The sequence below is a fragment of the Rhinolophus sinicus genome, chromosome 17 (assembly GCF_057876585.1).
Source record: "Rhinolophus sinicus isolate RSI-liver-muscle chromosome 17, RSI-T2T, whole genome shotgun sequence".
Taxonomy (NCBI): domain Eukaryota; kingdom Metazoa; phylum Chordata; class Mammalia; order Chiroptera; family Rhinolophidae; genus Rhinolophus; species Rhinolophus sinicus.
The window spans coordinates 187,222,042-187,240,358 of record NC_142517.1 but is presented as its reverse complement, the minus strand read 5'-3'; the positions used below and the strand labels follow the sequence as shown (position 1 = coordinate 187,240,358).

At 46.6% G+C, this 18,317-nt stretch overlaps 1 protein-coding gene across 4 annotated transcripts in view; it reads right to left on the bottom strand.

Annotated features, from left to right (window-relative positions):
* The window catches only part of NRP2 (neuropilin 2), a 112,499-nt gene that overhangs the window by 49,585 nt on the left and 44,597 nt on the right, over positions 1 to 18,317 (bottom strand). For all 4 annotated transcript variants that reach the window (XM_019726888.3, XM_019726887.3, XM_019726890.3 and 1 more), the window contains exons 7-10: positions 17,682 to 17,837; positions 5,125 to 5,269; positions 2,434 to 2,783; positions 390 to 534 (exon numbers count right to left, since the gene is read on the bottom strand). In XM_019726888.3, coding sequence (XP_019582447.3) covers positions 390 to 534; positions 2,434 to 2,783; positions 5,125 to 5,269; positions 17,682 to 17,837 — 796 coding nt within the window. The remainder of the gene's footprint in view (positions 1 to 389; positions 535 to 2,433; positions 2,784 to 5,124; positions 5,270 to 17,681; positions 17,838 to 18,317) is intronic.

Sequence of the window (18,317 nt, the reverse complement as noted above, 5' to 3'; positions counted from 1 at the left end):
CGAAAATGAAGTCTCTTAGCCACTGACATCTGGAGGCCAGATTCAGACATAAACCGATTACTTTATCGTGAGGATTTCTTTTTTTTCTTCCCTAAATCAACAGCCATAGCTCCTTGGTCTGAAGAGTCAGGGTCTAATTGAATTTGGGTGGGTGGTATGTGGTTATGATTTGTTTTTGAGAGGCTTGGGTTGGAGAGCTGAAATAATCCTTTAAAAAGGACAAAGTACAATCCTTGAGAAATTGTCCCAAGACTAGAGGCTGCGGGGCCTGTGGTTTGAGACAGGAGAACACGACAGGGCCCAGGGTGGGCAAATGGGTGTCCCCTCTGCCTGCATCCATGCTACGGCCTGACCTCCTCCCAGGGCATCTTGGGAAGCCAGGGCCTTACCTGTCCAGTCACAGCCAAGCACCTCCAGCCGCATCCCAATTCCCGCTGGTGACCACCTCTCGGGATACACCCGCACATACTGTGCCAGGACGGGATCGAACCTTCGGATGTCAGGGGTGTCGTAGTGCATATTCCCTTCAAAGAGCTGCAGGGGAGACAGGCCGCTCAGCCCTTCTTGTGGGAGACCCCTCCTCCGTCACCCCCTTCTTCTCTTTCCTACCCCTTCTCCTCCCCACCCTCACATCCAACCAGAAGGCAGCGTCACAGTGATTCATGATGGCTGGACATTACAATCCATGGGAGCGCCATTCTCAGACCAAAGTTCTTATTCAGTTGGAAGGTGATTACAGAGCCACAAACAAGGAAAATAGGGAGCAGATGAAAGTGGCAATTGCCAGGCCTCTCTTCTATCCTGAAACTGAAACTGAGGGCTTGGAAAAGAATTAGGCTCCAAATGAGTCTTAAGCTGGAGCTAGCTAGAGAGAAGAGAAGCGAGTTAAGTTTACCTTGCCTGTTTTGAAGCCCACAGTGTCTTAGAAAAAGTTCTAATCTAGTTCTTTTTCTAATGCTCGAAAGTCTAGATTCAGAAAGTCCCAGTCGACTGATCATTCCAAGTTCACTGAGAGCCTGAAGGCAAAGTGACCACCCCCTTCTCTAGGTCAACAACCACGCCCTCTGGTCACACACTGATAGTCTCAGACTGCGTTCCCCAAACCTTTGCTTAGCGGAGGTAATTCCGTCCAAAGAAAACTTGCCTAGAGCCCCAATACATAAAACTGATCACAGGGGGGCTGCCCTGGTTGAAGCAAGGTGGGGAAGCCAACCCAGAGCACACCTGGGAGCCACTGATTTAGGAGAATGTGGGTGTGGGGACAGCTAGGGGCTGTGGCTGATTAGCATTCACGAATGCTGCAGGACCATTCCATTTTGCAGAATGAATGCCCAGGGTCCACGATTCCAAAAGGGAGGCGCTGTCACAGGGAGGGCAGGCTCTGACCCTGGCTCCATCATCTCCTTTCCCAGGCCCCCAGAAGGGTTAAGAAGAGCCAGGGTCAGCTCTCCCTGGGGAAGCCTGTGGTTCAACTTCTCCTTCCACTGAAGGTTCTGGTTACCAAGCCCTGAGCCTTTCCAAGCCTCTGGAATTGTAAGCTGGGAGTTGACATCAGCATTGCAAAACCTCCAACCCAGCCTTTGCCTCTGCGTTAAGAATGAAAACATTTGCTCAGTCGAGGGGCTAAACAGAGACATGTGATACGCCCTTCCTTACTAGGGGCCCTGTACTTCTGAGGAAAATGAGGGGTAACTTAGAAATGAGGATCGGAACGCCCAGCTAACTGGGAAATTCACCTGGAGAGGGACAGAGGTACGATGTCCTCTCCCCTTCCTGGGGCGCCTCTGTGCCCTGTGGAAGGCTGACCTTCACTCCTCTGAGTGAAGAAGTGCATGCACTGGCCTGCACTTGTGGCCTGGAGCAAGTTTCTCTCGCTTTTCCACAACCTCAGGAGGAGAGGCGGGAAATATCCAAGAGTCACGACTAGGAAACTACAAAGAATGGTAGCAACTTTCAGAAAAACACAGATATTTTTGGAAGAAAATCCCTGGTTTCTATAGTCTAGCCTCCAAAAACCACATCTTCTTTGGATGTCTGGCCAATTCTGAGGAAACTTTGAAAGAGAGTAGAAAGGGCATCAAACTTCATAGAAGTTAAGCAGTGGTCAGGCGTTTGGGTTCTGGAGTCAAAATTATGGGACCTGGCTCTACCACAGGCCACACTGTGTGGCCCTCGGCATGACATCCCGCCTCAGTGTGTCATCTCGAAAATGGGAGTGACAAAAGGGTCTACCTTCTAGAAATGTTGTGAGGATTAAAATGATAATAAGGATTAAAATAAGGCATTTAGCACAGTGCTTGGCACAAAGTAATCTGCTAATTAACATTTGTTTTATGGGATTACAAGAGTTTGGTGAATGACTGCCTAGGTGGAAAATAAGCACCCCCAACTTAACCTCTCTGTTTAGGGTAAGGTCCAACGGGAACGGCCTACCTTCGGCTGCTGGGTCCTGGGGTCCTGGATGTATTCCCAGTCCTTGCCGTTTAGACTGTAGGAGACTTTGAACTTGCGCACAAATGCCCTGGCTTCCACCGCAGTGATGCTGTCTCCTCCTCGGGCCCCCTGGATGATGACGCCTTTCACTGTCTTGGGAACTCCCAGGTCCACCTGAAGCCACTCCTCTCCCGGTTGGGCCTGAGGGATCCTAGGGAACCAGCCTGAGCGGCTGCTGACCAGGCGGGCGGCACTGGGGCTCCAGAGGTACTCTCGAGTGGAGGAGGCCGAGATCTGAGAGTCGGCGAGGAGGCCGGAAAGCATCCCCAGCATGTTCGAGCAGGGGGCGTCTGCAGAGAGAGGAGGAAAATACAAGAAGTCAGGGCTCACACCCAAATAACTGGGACCACCACCCATCAGTAGGGAGCTGTAAAAGAATCCAATTATTAAACTCTAAGTCAGCACTGGGAGCGAGGCTGCCTGGGTTCATGTTTGCTATGCTACATACTAGCTGTATGACCTTGGGAAAATGATGGAATTACTCTGTGCCTCAGTTTCCCCAGGTTGAGGACTCATAGCAGTACTTACCTCTTAGGGGTTGTTGCAAGGATTCCGTTAGTTACTATATAAAAGTTCACAGCACAAGGCCTGGCCTGTCTAGCATCTAAGGCTGTTAGCCAAGGACTCATATCCTTGTCAGTGGTACCAGTCACCACTGACCCTCCTGGGGCAGGGAGCATAAGAGAGCATTGTTTCCTGGGTGATTGTTTTCCCATCTGGAAGGAAACCTTCCTGGGTTCAGGTCTTTACTTCCACAGTGTTATTACAGCTCTTTACTGCCTTCTGTTCTTCCCACATGCTGTTCCTGCTCCCCCAAATGCTCTTCCCCTCAGTCACCACCAGACTAACCTTTACGCACTACCCCACCCCAAGCTTGAGAGTCAAACCCTCAGAAGGCTGTTCCTGAACTTTCAATCAACAGTCAATTAGGTCTCCTCAGTCACTCTAGGTCAGAGTACTCTGTTCTTTTCCTCCAGACATACATCTCAGTTTATAATTATCCAGTGCCTGTCTTTGTTTATTATCTGTCTTGCCCACTAGCCTGAAAATTCCATGATGTCAGAGACCCCATCTGCTTTGCTCACTAGTCTAGCCCCAACTCCCAGCATGGGGCCTGGCACACTGCAGGCCTTCAGTAAGTTTGTGGAGCAAATGAGTGAGTGGAGAATGCATGAATAAATGGTGTCTGGCAAGGCAGTGTCTACAGTCAGTGTGAATTAAATACTTGTAAACTGAGTTAAAGATCAAAACAACCCTCCAGGTGGTCCCAATTCTTCAAATCCACTGGTTCTCTTTTCAATTTTCTAGAAAAGAAGTCTTAATTAAGTCCTGGCTGGTTAGCTTGTGCTGGCCTGGAAGAGTAACATGAAAGGGACAGGTGGGGTTAGGATGAACCACTCCCATAAGAGGGAAGCCGAGAATTGTGAAAAGGTGACAAGAGCAGAGAATTTGTATTCAGAACACATGGGTTCAGTTCCTGGCTCTGCCACCTCCTGGTTGGGTGACTTTGGGCAAGCTCTTTATCCTCTTTGAGTCTTGGTTTTCTGCCCCATTCACCTCATAGGGTTGTTAGAGACAGTAGAAAAGATGGTGTCCAAAGAAGGGATGTGAAAAATGGAGAGACCATACACATGTGAGGTGTTTTAGCCAGAAGCTTAAAACAAGGTCCCACCATGGAATAGTCCCTCTCAGAGCTATTAGAGCTGGGTGACAGTAAGGAAGACAGATGTACACTGAAGACCCTTCCAGGCCAAAGAAGCAACTTGCTTGCTCTGGGCTGAGTCCACAAGATGAAGGGTTCAGATAGTTTATTAACAGCCGGGACTGGTCCAGCCGCCATCTTCTCTCATCCATACCACTGCACTAGCCTCCTCATGCTATCCCAACTCCCACTCTGGTCCCCCCAACCTGTCCTCCATATTGCACTTCTGGGGTCTCAGCTCACATTCCATGCCTACCCCGTCACTTTCTGTTTTGGTTTCTCTTGGCCCAATGCCAATGAGCAAGCTGTGATCGCTGTCTGGTGCCCTTACCCGCCCCTCTTTACCACGTGATGCCTATGTGCCCTCTGCCGTCATCTGTCACTACCTCCTCAAGAAAGTCGTCCCTGACCTCCAGGACTGGGTCAAATCCCCTAAAATATTCTTTATCTTAGTTTTGATTTTACATGTACTTATGGGTTTGTCTGTTTATTACTATGTCTTCTCAATTTGTCCAGATGCCCCCACAGAGCTGGGTCTGCTGTGCTCACCATTGTGTCCATAGCGCCTTGCATAGCTCTTGGCCCCCAGTTGAGGCAGCAGAAAGTGTCATCTGAGAGCTGGGCTCTGAATTCAAACTGCCTAGATTCAAACCCTGACTCTACCACTTAGTGGCTGGGGGACCTAAGTCTCTAAGTCTTGGTTTCCCTGGCACATAGTTAGCATTAAAAAAATATTAGCTAGTAGAAGTAGTAGACATTTAATAAATATATACTGAATAAATGAATGAAAAGACGAACTCTGCTAGGATGTGAGTCCTTGAAACGATCCTTCTGGAAACGTCACGTGGTGCAATCATGCTGTTTGCAGAGACCTGAAAGAGGGAGCAGAGCCCAGGACGCAACCCAACCTCACGGGAGCCCCATCTCACCTGTGACCCGGCAGCCAAAGAGCTCCAGCCGGAGGGCGATGCCCGAGTGCCAGGTCTGAGGGCGGACCCTGACAAACCTCGTCAACAGTGGCGTATGCAGCTTGTTCAAAACCACCTCTGTTGCATCATTGTTGGCTTGGAATACCTGTAACATAAGACGTAAAACACGTTATTAAAACCCCTATTTGTAATTGAGCCACTCGTGTAGCCTTTCAAGGCGGTGGGAAAGTTGTGCGGAATTTTATTTCCCTCAAGTTTAAAAATAATCCGTGAGTTTGTTGTTTGGGGACTTTTTTAGAAGCACCGTGAAAAAAAAAATCTAATTTCTCACACAGCTCTAACTTGAAAACAATAAATGGTCTTCACAAAAACTGGAGGCAAAGAAAATTTTGCCTCTGGGCTGAGAGCAAGTAGAGGAAGGCGCCTTGAAAAGGAAAATACTTGAGAAGCTAAGAGAGAGAGAGGGGGAAAAAAGTAGAATATCCTTTAAAAATGTAGCGGAAATGTCATCTTTTAGGGCTAGAGGACCTCACTCACTAGCTTGAACTTGACTGACCTCTCCCTCTTCCTCATGTTGCAGGCATATAGTAATATTTGCAGAGTATTTTATAATTATAAAGTTCTTTCAAATTGTTTTTGTTAGTTACTTAGAGGTCTCTCTGTGCCACGAATGGGTGAGAGAGTGGGGGCACCGTCTACCCTCAGTGCCCCTGTGTCAATCAACACATTCTTGGCTCTCTCTGGTCTTTGTTGTAGGGTTAGGGTTGCAGACAGTCCCCTTGGAGTCCTGCTCTGGCTTCCTCTCACTGTACTCCCCGTCCTGTAATGAAATCCATCCCTGTCCCCATCTGACCAATGCATCTCTTATGGGAGGAAAGGCTTTTCGAATAGCTTCTAATCCAACATGGTGGGAGCAAGTCCTAGCTTACCAGATGGCCCAAATCAATAACTGCCATATGGACCTTATGCTTTTCTGTACTCTCCATTAAAAAAAAAAAAAAAGTAGCTGGAGCAAGTATATGTGAGTTTCGTTGGTTTTCTTGGATAAGAAAGGAGGGAAAGACCAACTAAGCAACCACTAAATCATATCTGCCATAGCCATAACAACCAAGTGATTATAAATGTACTCACAGCTGACTCTGTAACAACTAGCAATTTCTCCTGGGTAGGGGGACTAGATGCTTCTTCAGCTCATGATACCTATAACATGCCAGGCGGTTGAGCATTGACAAGGCTGGGACAAGAGGAATGGGAAACTGGTATAATATAATTAAATATGAATACCTTTGAGACAGAAACTCTGTAAAGACAATTATGTCCACAACATCGTTGAGGTTAAGTATTATTATTTCTCCTTTATTGATGAGGAAACTGAGGCTCAGAGATGTCTGTCTGGGTCCAAGGCCCTTGCCATGTTTTTAGGCTTTAGGCTGTGGTTTCCTAGGTTGACTCTCATCTCTCAATACATTTGCATCATTTATGTCGGTGGCGAGGAGTCATGGAGCCCCTTAAGGTCTCCGAGCAGGGGTTGAATAGATGTAGAGCTGCTGTTCACTGATGTGTTCCCAGTATGTTATCATTCCCTCTTAGAATGCTCTGGGTAATAGCCAAGAGTACCACGGAAGCTCAGAGCTAATGGACAATGTGTTCCTTTCTTCTCCAGAAACTGTTAACTAGGAGCTCTGCCACTTGGCAACTTTGACCCTGCCATATTTCCCACTTGTGAAAGTCCAAAGTTAGAGCCATTTAATAAACAGCACACCACTGATGGGGAAGGCAGACGACAAAAGATATCACACCTTCTGCAACCAAATGAGAAGGAGCTTGCTTAAGACAGAGGAAAGGAAAGGAGGAAACAGGTTTTCAACAGTCCACCATAATCTGTTCACATCTTTTGTTCCTCTTGCTAACCCCAGTGAAATCTGGGGAGCCTCCTGCCCTGGTCCGAAGGCTGTCAGTTTCCTCCTCTACTGCCTTACTGACCACAGGGAGCCCAGAAGCAGGACTGGGCTCATCTCTCCCAGGTTCAATTTGGCCACTTTCTGCATAGTGACTGAGGATAAAGAGGGGGGAGAAGACAAAGTGAGGGGAGGAGAAGGGCCAAGGAAACATATGGAAAGAGGGTGAGAGCTGTACACCTGGGAGAAGGCCTATGGAGAGAGGTGCCCAAGGCTCTGTGATCTTAATCTCGGAGAGGGGTGACCGGAAGGAGGGAACAGGGCCCAGGAAGGCCCAGGACTTGCCATGCCCATTCCTGAGCTTCCTGGGTACTTATAAAATGCTCTGCAACTCCAACGAAAGGGATGAATCCATTTAGAGAAGGAGATTAATCAGTTCTCCTAGAATCAAGCATCAGGCAGAGGCTTTGTGTTTGTTTTTCATTTTGTTTTGGTAAGGAAGAAGCAACTGCAGCACCTTGCTTATTTTGGATGGGTGCGATGAGCAGTGGGGGAGCCACCACCGGCCAGCTCCCTGAGGATAGTGACCGTGACTGTCTGTGGTCTAAATGAAGAGATGCTAAAGAATGGGGGTGGGTGGAGCTTGATTTGCCAAGTGATTACATAATTGGAGTGCTGAGTGGATTTGAACTTTAATATAGCTGTAATCCACAGCACCCACACCATGCTGGTACTGTTTAGAAACACAGCACGTCTTATGTGTTTTTAATATCTAATTTTATCTTATCTGACCCCTCCATTTCTCAGCCTTGGCAGATAATACCAAGAAACTTTTTCTGTGTCTTTGGACTGCCCTTGGGAGGTTGGTGTGTATGTGTGCGTGTGGCTGCATGTGGCTGCATGTGGGAGCACAGCCGTGTGTACATGTCTGTGGAGAGGGTTGGTCTTCCCATGGATGCACATGGTCACAGACTTTTGGGCAGCCCTCCAGGTCTCTGTGTACAGTGACATCAGTCAGGAAGGGAGGCATGCACTCAGTTTATCTGCCCTGGGCCATCAACCTGGCTGCTCAAATTGAACTTCATTCTGCCAATTCCTCTTTTGCTCACCTTCTCCCACCTCTGGAACCAAATGAAGGCTCTTTCAATGTGGTCTCAAATTACCCTTCATGTTTCTGAGCCCAGTCCCTTCTTGGTTCCTTATTTGCTTTTGACCTTGGGCTCATATCTGCCCTCTGCTCTTTGGACCCTTTGCTGAAGGAATACCATCTTACTTTATTAAACTATTTATACACCTTTCACTCTGAGTGTGGCATAGTAGGAAAAAACAAAACAAAACCCAAACACCACTGAACTAGGAGTCAGGAGACAGACTCTGCTGTTAATTAGCTCAAAAATGTGGGTAAATATCTACTTCCCCTGGGCCCCAATTTCCTCCTCTATTAAATGAGGGGATTGTTTGAGTTAATTTGTAAGGTCTTTTCTGTCCCCTAGATTCTAAGCCTTTCTTTGCAAGAGTTTCCAATCTAGAACTGCCCCAAGAGTGTCCACTTTATAACAGGGCGTTTTAGTTACCCATTGTCCCTTACAACCTAAGTGCTTTTGTGGACAAGTGCTGTGGGTTTTTATGTACTTTAAATGGTGCCCAGAATACACGGTGAGTGTCCCACTCAGAGGGAGAGTCTACCTTGTTGATGTTTTGGTTCAACGACAGTTCAAATTATTAATAACAAAGAGTAATAAATAACACCTTAGTCCTTACATATTGTCTTTCACCCAAAGACATCAAAGTGCAATTTATGAAAATCCATTTTTAATGAAATATTAAGCACTCTCTATTTCTCCTGACCCAATGGATTTACAAGGTCTCTATTTTTCTCCATGTATCTCCCTATTTATAGCTGGTAAATGCTATCATATATTATACATCTTTATGACTTTCTCAATGCTTCTGTGGTTTCAGAATCACCCTTCATATGTTTTCTGATCAAATTCTCTGAGATGGATTCTTGGCTTCCAGTCTGGGCATTGCAAGGTAAGGGGTTATGTGCACGGGAAGTGATGCCAGGAAATTGGTTTTATTCCCTATTCCCTGCCGACTCACTGAATCACTATAGGCAAATCAATAAACCTTAGATACTTTGGTTTCTCCTTCAGGAAAATAAAGTCGATACTAGGCTTGCAGATAGACACTAAAGTCTACCAGCCTTCCCTGCTGACTCCAATGCCTGCACAACACCCAGGACAGATGTTAGAGTGGAAGCTATGTCACAAGTAACAAATGGGTCTTTGTTAAATTGGGAAAATTCAAGTTCTGAAAGCCACGGACTCTCAAGTCAAATCTCAAGGCCAAAAATTTTCAGGCTGTAACTTCGCAGTGAGATGCCCATAAATGCTGAGAAAACTCAGTGGATTGTCAGCGTGTGGTACACCCAGGTAGGCATATATCAAATGTCATGATCAAATTATAACATCTGCTTTAAAAGCTGGATGTCATAGATGGTGTACATTTACGTTCATTTTAAAAGAAACTTGCTAATATGATTGCTTTATCAACCAAAGGAAAACCAGAAATATGTTTAAGATGACCCTTGTTTTCTTAAGAAGTGGGGATAGAAAAAAGTATAAATATATATATGATGCTATGTTGAACATAAAGATTTCTTCAGATGTATCTCTGTAAACCAAGTTTAAAAAACGATTCAGGGCATAAAGTGGTTTGGATAATCCATTTGGTGTCTTGCTGAATTCTGAACGTAATCCAACACTTGCCAATTGATTCTTGAGACCTTTGGTTTATTTTCAGTAAGACAATCTGAAATCAGCAGCACTTCACAGATTTTCTGATTTGCACCTCTGGGAGAGGGGTGGGGGCATCTGCCAATTAAATTGGCTGCTATCCAACATCCCAGTTTGGTTATTATCTACATGTCCCCGTCCCAACCAGGAAAAGAAAATCAACATGTCTTGACCATGCCTGAGAGGTTATAGGACATGAACTATAATACTATGTAAAATAAAAATGTGTATATATATATATATATATATATATATATATATATATACATATATATATATACATATATATATGAAATGTATTATAATATATATACATATATTATAATACATTACATGTATACATATTATACATAACGTATACATATTACATATTATATATAATATATACATATAATATTTAACACATATATTATATATGTAGATATAATGTATGTTATATAATATATATTAATAAATATCTAGCCATAAAGCATCACTGAGGGTTTCTGAGGTCAACTTTTCTGTTTTTCACCCCATCTCTAGTCACCGCCACCTCTCCCTGATGACCCATCCGTAAGTCCCCGTTGAAAACTATGCCATGACTTTGGCACTGTTGAGAGCAATGAGTGTTCCGCCTGCCTACCTTGGAGGCCTCTAGGCAGCGGGATTTTCTGCTAGGCCTAAGTCCTCCTATGCACCATGAATCTCTGCCGTCAACATCCGGGTGTCCGGGACAGTGTAGAGCTCTACATCCAACACCACACAGCCCTTGAGCTCCTTGGTGGAAAGAGGCAGTGCAGGCCCATGATGTTACCTGGCTGTTAAACCTTCCTTAGCGAGGCAGGCCCTTGGTTGACAGATGCAGTCTCGCCTTTGAGCACTGCCTTCGATTTGAGTATGGCTTCCGTGTTCAGTCTGCACACACCTGTCTCTTCCTTTCCTATGGTGTGGCCTATAGTTTATTTCTATTTTGCTGTAAATATCTGAATGCAACCAGCTCCAGGGACTGCAAAGAAAGCAGGAAATTTTTCAAAGACAGCACAGTGCTGGGGCCCTGAGGTAAAAACTGTGCAAGAGATGTTCTTCCTCCTCTTCCTTTTTGAAAATAAATATTTCTCTCCACTAATAAATGTTTCATTGCACCCAAAGTTCTCCTTTTCAATCTGCTTGGCGCAGACACTCAAGGAGGAGGAGAACAAAGCAGGCAGAGAAGAGAAGTGGCAGGAGTGAAGGGCAGACACTGGGGAAACCAAGAGCAGCACATTTTAAAAATTCGTCTCAGAAACAATTGTTCCAACTCATCCTCACTGCAGAACCAAGTGCCTGTCCTCCCTCCCCACCCCCTTCCCTTACATTTTCTCTGAAACCAGCCATGGGATCGACGTGTAAAAATAAATGGTTAATCAATGGATGCCATCCTGTTTAATTACTTTGTTGCATCAAACAGGCAAGGGGTGGTGGTGGGGTGGGGGCGGACACACTTGGGGAAAATGACGTTGAGGTAATGGACTTTTTTGTTCCTTTTTGTAAATCATGGTCCTGACATTTCTCTCTTAAAACTCCTCCTTAAAGACTATAAAAAATTATTTTTCAAGCTGCTTTCGTTCTAGTGGATGTGGGAACTTAGCCAGACAGAGTAAGAAGGGCTGTGTCTCTCTCATATATACTATATATGAGGGAGATAGGGACTTGGAGGGAGGGTACGGATGGGGGTAGGACAAAGAAAGTTCCCTCACCACGAAATGCTCATTTATGACCATGATGCCCTCCTATCTCCTCCTCCTTCACTTTCGGGCTGTTTTTGTCATCAAGCACTTTTGCTGATGTGAAGCGGGAGATGGAGAAGCAGGAGCGTGTCACGGGGTGTAGGGTGGTGGAGGCCGGTGGGTTTCTTTCTGGGGTGGGGGTGGGGGGGATGTGCTTATCCCCATCTGTGTGTGCCTTGTGGGGCCCTTAGATTTACTGCAGGATTATGTTACCCCCATCGAGACGCTGAGCCCTGGAACACAGCATACTAACAGGATTAGGGTTTCATGATTTGAGACAGGAAAGCATCAGGGAGGAAAGGAGAGGAAGGTCGCTCAGGGATTTGGGGCTGGAGGGGAGATGGGGTGGGGGGGAGAGTGCAGCATCAGAGCAATGAGGGGATGGAGGGATTGGCCAACATCCTCCTGTAAAGGTTGGGGGAGAAACACAGGCATTCTAACTGGGTGGGAAGGGCCCTCCACACTGAAAAGCCCCCTAAAACAGACACTGCCGCATTTTTTAAGGAGATGCCTCTAATTTGCAGGTGGGCAGAAGAGAAAGTGAACGGGTCAAGGGAGTGAGGTTCCTGAGCCTATCAGCCACCTGCCTTCAATCTCTTCAGGGGGGGAATCTCAGCAAACCAGAGCAGGGAAATGGTGACGGCAAACAACCTGACCATCTATCAGATGACGTGTTATCTCCAGGTCTCATCTAGAGACTCTAGAGCTAGGGCAAAGAGAGTGTTTTCCCAGCCCAAGCAAAACTGTGACACCCTTCCAGATCGCCTGCTTATTTGCTCTGTCCCTCCGTGCACAGCAGTGGCCTGGGAAACACGTGGAATTTAGCGTCAGGCTGAAAGCGCCAGGGAGGCTGGCCTCAGCTCCCGGAGACAATTCAGCACCCACGAGAGTTGGGTGAAGCCAGCCATGGGAGCCTGACAGAGAAGAGGTTCCAAGCTTATGTATAATGAAATTTTCCCTAGAGCTTCCTAAGTGGAGAGGCTAAAGGTCTGAGCTCATCCCACGGCAAATGGATAAGAAACAAACTTAATTACCTAGGGCCCTGGATTCTCCTCAGTTATAATTGAGGGGGGCAGAGAAACTGGGGGACCTGAATTTAGAAATGGTACTGGCCCTTTTCTGAGCACACATAGCTCTGGTTAGACGATGCAATCACATCCACGACTTTTGAAATCCAACGTCCATTACTAGCTGACAGTTTGAGTCGCCGTCCTAATCTTGTATACAATAAACAAAATTACAACATAAAAAGGATAAGGGGAAGTCAGTCATCCACTAGGAGGTTTAAAGAAAAATGTATTTTGGAAAACTCAAAATTATTAATTGGAGGAATGATTGCACGCCTTAGAAAAGCGCGAGGTTAAGAGGGGTCACGTTTATCTGAGGCAGCTCAAGTGCAGGCCCCATCAGATGCAGGGAGAGGTCTGGATGACTTATCAGGTCCCTTCCAGACCTCTGACTTTAAAAGAGGCAGATAAATATCCCATGGGGCCTTGTTACTTTTTAAATTGACAACTTGCTTCTGCTCAAGAAGAGCTTTGTGGGTCTAATACATTAATTATATCTGCAGAGAGCTTTCCATCTAGAGATCCCAAGGTGCTTTGCCAACAGTAGCTGCAGCACCATTCCATTTGGGTGAACGGAAACACTGAGGCACGGAGCTGTTCAGAGAAATTTCCAAGGTCACACAGCGCATCATCTAAGAATAGACCTCACGTGGTTTGAATTGGGAGCCAACAGATTTGGGGGCGGGGGGTGTTTGGTTTTCTGACACCATTCTCTCTTCCCCTCTGTCTCTGATATTCTCTCAGAGGTTTTAAAATTCTCAAATGGCTTTCAAACTGATTTGTTTTAATTTAGAAAATAAATATAGGACCAGGGATTTTTGAAGTGGGGTGTTTGTTTTAAAGGGACGTGGCCAAATCAAACGCACAGCAACTTCTTTCAACTCTACAGCCTCAGGATTCTAGGATGGAGCTCAAACTCCAAACTGATGTGCCTGGCCTCTACGCCATGCAGTCTGTCCCCAAGCACACCTTGCCTTCAGATCTCCACCATAACAGAGGCTCTCCAGGAATAGGCGCACCTCTCGGCCCTTAGACTGAACACCGAGGAAGCCAGTTTCCCTCTGGATGCAAGATGATGAGCAAGGCAGGGATCAGATTGTCGCGAGCACCCACCTGGAAATAAAAGCCTGGAGACCAGGTGCCTTCCGCAGGGACTCCCCAGTTCCCCAGGTCCCTGGGGCAAATTACTTGTCTCCGAGAGCTTCAATTCCACAGTCTCTGAAACTCTGTTACATTCAGAAGCCAATAAGCTGCTGACTGAGGGTTCTCTGAGCCCCGTGGAGGTCATTACATTAATACAAGCTTAGTGCATTTCTGCCATCCACTACGGGGTAATTCTAAAAACTCTTGGACCCAAACCTTTCCTCATCCCTGTCCTCACCTTCCCATCCTCAGTGTGGTCATCAGGATATATTTAGTATCCCCCTAGAGTTTCTCTTTTAGCCCAAATTCCTTCCAAATACATCAGAACAGTCCAGAAGCACTGTAACTAAGAGAAAGGTAACCCAGAGCTGCGTCAACAGATGCCCACGTTTACCAAATAAAGGGGAACTGAAGACAAGGGCTTTTGCTTAGACATATAAGGACAATGGCCTCTGCCACCATCCTGATACCAGTCTCGGTGTCATTCCCTCCAGTGCAGACTCAGAGAATCAGCATCTCAGAGGTGAGCAGGAACTTGGCCAAGACCTCCCGTCTTCCAGCGCCTCCATCTTTCTCCACATCTCTCCCTGGGTTTGTGTGTACATAATTGTGACTATAATTATAGACACATCCATGAACCTTCTACCAGTGTATTTACAACACTCTGTCTATGTTTGGGGTGTTATTAATACAACTGGGGAAACCAAAAGCAGTAGTTTTCTGCTTGTGGTTTCTGAGGAAATCTATGTGAAGCAATTTGTATAATCTAAGCAAGCACATGGGCTGGATATGGTCTTCATCAGGCGGACGAGCTCTCAGCCTTGAGGTTATGCCATAAATACGCGTGAGGAGGGCCCGCCCTATAGGAAAAATCATAGGTTCCATATTTATGGCATGTGGAATTGGATTAGGATTTGGGAATGTGCTGTGCATATGGCCTGCCTAACTGGGCTGCGTTTTGCCAGGAGAATGCTTGCAATACCCCCAGCAACAGTGTACTGCCTTTCTCATAGGCAACCTCACCACTACCTGTTAAATGGAAAGAAACTAAGAAGAGGCTGCTCCCAGGCTGGGAGAGGCTGGAAAAGAGTTCCTTAGCTTTCCTCGCATCCTGGCTGCAAGAAGAAAGCCATTCCCCCATAGGCCCAATGCTGGCCTTAGCCCAGCCTAGGTCCAAATTGTAAACAGTGTTTTGCAAGGAAATAGCACGGCCATCTCCCACCACCTTGAGTGCTCATTAATCTTGTTTTTCTCCAATTTCCCCAATTCCCTGTTTTTTCTTGTACACTGCACTGGTGTTGACAGTGACCAGGGAATAAAATCAAGTTCCTATATTTCTGCCCCAAATGCCACCATCCCGTGCACTGGTTTGTATCTGCAAACCTTCTGCCTGTATCACGGAGCCGAGCAGGCTGCTGCCTCCATCTCGGCTGTGCTTTGCTCACAGTTCCTGCTGTCTGAATTTTGCTTTCAAGCCCAGCACTTAGCACCAGTTACCTTGGCACAGCGCCCACCATCCAGTGGCTACAAAGAAAGACTCAGCGGTATCTCCGGGTATAGACGAAGCCTCTCCCCCCATTGCCCCCAAGTCCCCTCCTCACCCCACCTCCCCTTCATGGCATCAAATCAAACTGCAGCAGACTTGACAAATCTATTTGGCATGGTTCACTCAATGATTCCAACCCGAACAGCCCAGAGAGCTGCATTGAGGCACATGAACTCTGTGGAATCTGCACATTGGATACAGACATCTGGGAGGTAGATCTGCTAACGAAGGAAAGGCAGAGATCACCCTTGGAGGGGAGGACTGGGCGGGTCTCCCATGTAGCCTGCGACACCATGGTGGGGCGAGGGAGCGTGGGGTGGGGGCAATGCCTAATTAGCAGGCTTTGCATTGTCCTGCCTCCTTCTAGGTACCAAGAGGATACATTTCTAATGGGGAGAGAAAGGGCTTTTCCTCTGCTCCAATATCCTTTAGGTGGGCAGGGCTGATTCACAAAAAACCAAACAACAACAATAAAATTACCCCTGGGGATAGAATTTTAGCTCAGGGTGGGAAGGGGAGGCAAACGAGAGAGTGAGAAAGAAAGTGATGTGTCCAATATGAAAACGTGGATAAGAATGATTCTAAAGGAGCCCAGACAGTGGAATTCAGTTCTCAGGAATATCTTCCCTGCAGAATGAATATAAGGGATGAATCCAGAGAGGACAGCATTCTATCAAAATGTGCAGCGCTAAGGTATTTCCAAAAGCAGATTTCCTACAAATGGTGTTTTAAATAGCATCCTGGTCCATCTGTGTGCTTTTAAAATCAGCTTATGCTACAGTATCCCTCTGGCCAGCACTGCTTAGTCATTGAGCCTGGACAGGGAGGCAGTCAGGTGAACCTCCTCCTTCTCCCCGGGGACACCCCTACCCAGCTGCAGGCCCTCACCTGCCTGGCTGAGCTTCTGGGCTCTACCAGTTTCTTTCTGAAAAGGTTGGGTGGATAAAGAAGGCATAAAACCGAGTGGGATGGGCTAAGGACTCAGTCCACAGTGCTCCCGGCACCCAATGCCGACTCAGGCTTGCCTTTTCCAAGTGATATTTGGCCACACTTCCTGAAACAAACAAAGTCAATGACAAACTAGACGTGGCTCCACAGGTCAAGGTGGGGAAGTCTCTCACTTGCTTTCTCTGTCTGTGAAGTGGGGAATTTTTGTGTATGTGTGTATTGATACCTAGTAATATCTAGGAGCCACAATTTTCAGATGTTTCTATGGCAATGTTAATTAAAAAAAAAAAAAAATCGACTCCTTTAAAAACTCACGTTTCCCAAGTGAAACAGTGCCAACGTGATAGCTCAGGATTTTCTGGGTCTAAAGTTTCCAGTTGCACCAGCAAGAGTAAGCTGCCTTGGGACAGTGACAGGAGCTGAGGAAACTCTGTTTGGAAAAGATCTTTGGCCTCTCTCGGTGTGGCCACATGTGTCCCATTTTGATCATTCAGAACCCAACCAGGGGCCTGGCAGAATTGCAGCACTAAAGAGAAGACCCCCGTTTTCTTTGTCCCCAGTTCCCTTTACGGGAGGATGAGTACTCTCCTTTTAGACCTGGGAGCCAGCCCAGGATAAACAGAGTTCTCCCCTGCCCAGGTGAGACCACTGGCCATTTCCAGTCGGGCCCCCCACACGCTGAGTACATCTTACAGCCACTACGTCACCATGCCAGCTGCAGGCCTGTTGACAGGATGCTATGTGTCTAAAGAAAGCTGAATGCCAGACATTCATCCATATGTACAACAAAAGCCCCACCCGGACACACCTCCAGGGGCCACAGACACTGAAAGCACCAGCGGAGAGAGTTCAATGCTTTGCTGTCAAGCATGATTGCCAGTTCAGATCCCATCCCTGACAAACTGAGTTTCTCCTAATTACTTACTCTCCTCTTTCTTCTTCGAGACATTGTGATTCCCTCTCAGGATTTGTGCCCTTTCATTTCTAGACCTTGGTAACTCCCGAACTGCAGTTTCATGTGGTTTTGTGATTGTTCACCCAGCATGGGGAAAGGATTCAGGCCATAAATGCTCAATGAATCCTGTGTGAGGACGCATGGTCTGGGAACACATTTTCTCCTTCATTTGCAGAGAGCACTCTGCAAGCGCTCTCTCTCTCTCTCTCTCTCTCTCTCTCTCCTCCTCCTCCTCCTCCTCCTCCTCCTCCACAAGATGCAACAGCAGCCAGGCTGTCGGAGAAACAGTGTTTTCCAATCATTTTAGCATAAGAAAGACTATTTTCCAGGCCAGCGGCTTCCATCCTCCATCAATTATTTGAGTTTCCCTGACCTTGGCCTCTTCCCCTGTGTGAGGGCGACCTGCCGCTCCTCTTATCCCAGCCCACTCACCTTGGAGGTGGGGAAATAGGTTTACCTTGTGGTTTTTGCCGTGCCGGTACACCATCCAGTCTTCACCATTCGTGCTGACTTCCAGCTTATAGGATTTGACATAATAGCCATTCTGCGTTTCCCTGGAAATGGCTCCCTGTGTTGCAATGGCCGTGAGCATGGTCAGAAAGCGTAGGTCCACCTGAGGAAGGGAGGCGGAGAAGTAGGGGGGCCATGACTCCCGACACAGGGCAGCACCTTGCTGTTTCTTCAAAGGGCACAATTGTAATACTTAGCTCGCAACCCCTGTTTGTGATTCACTCAGATGGATTGGTGACAAAGGACCAGTCTGCAACTCTGCTGGACAATTAAACTCAACTTATTTGGCACTAAATTGGACACCTTTAAAATTGTAACTTGATTATTTTTGTTTTTTATTCTCTTTTTCACAAATCTGAATGGACAGTATTAAGTTTACCTTCCAGGAATCATTGAACATCCAGAAGTGTGACCCCTTCTTACTAAACAAGAGACTGCCTTGGCTAGCGAAAGCAGATGCTCTTTTAAAGGAACAATGGCTAAATCCAATCCACTCCACTCCAATCCAGTCCAATTCAATTCAATTCACTTATGATGCCCTAGTTGCAAAAGTCTCAGCTCAGGCCTGTCTCCCTCCCTCAGT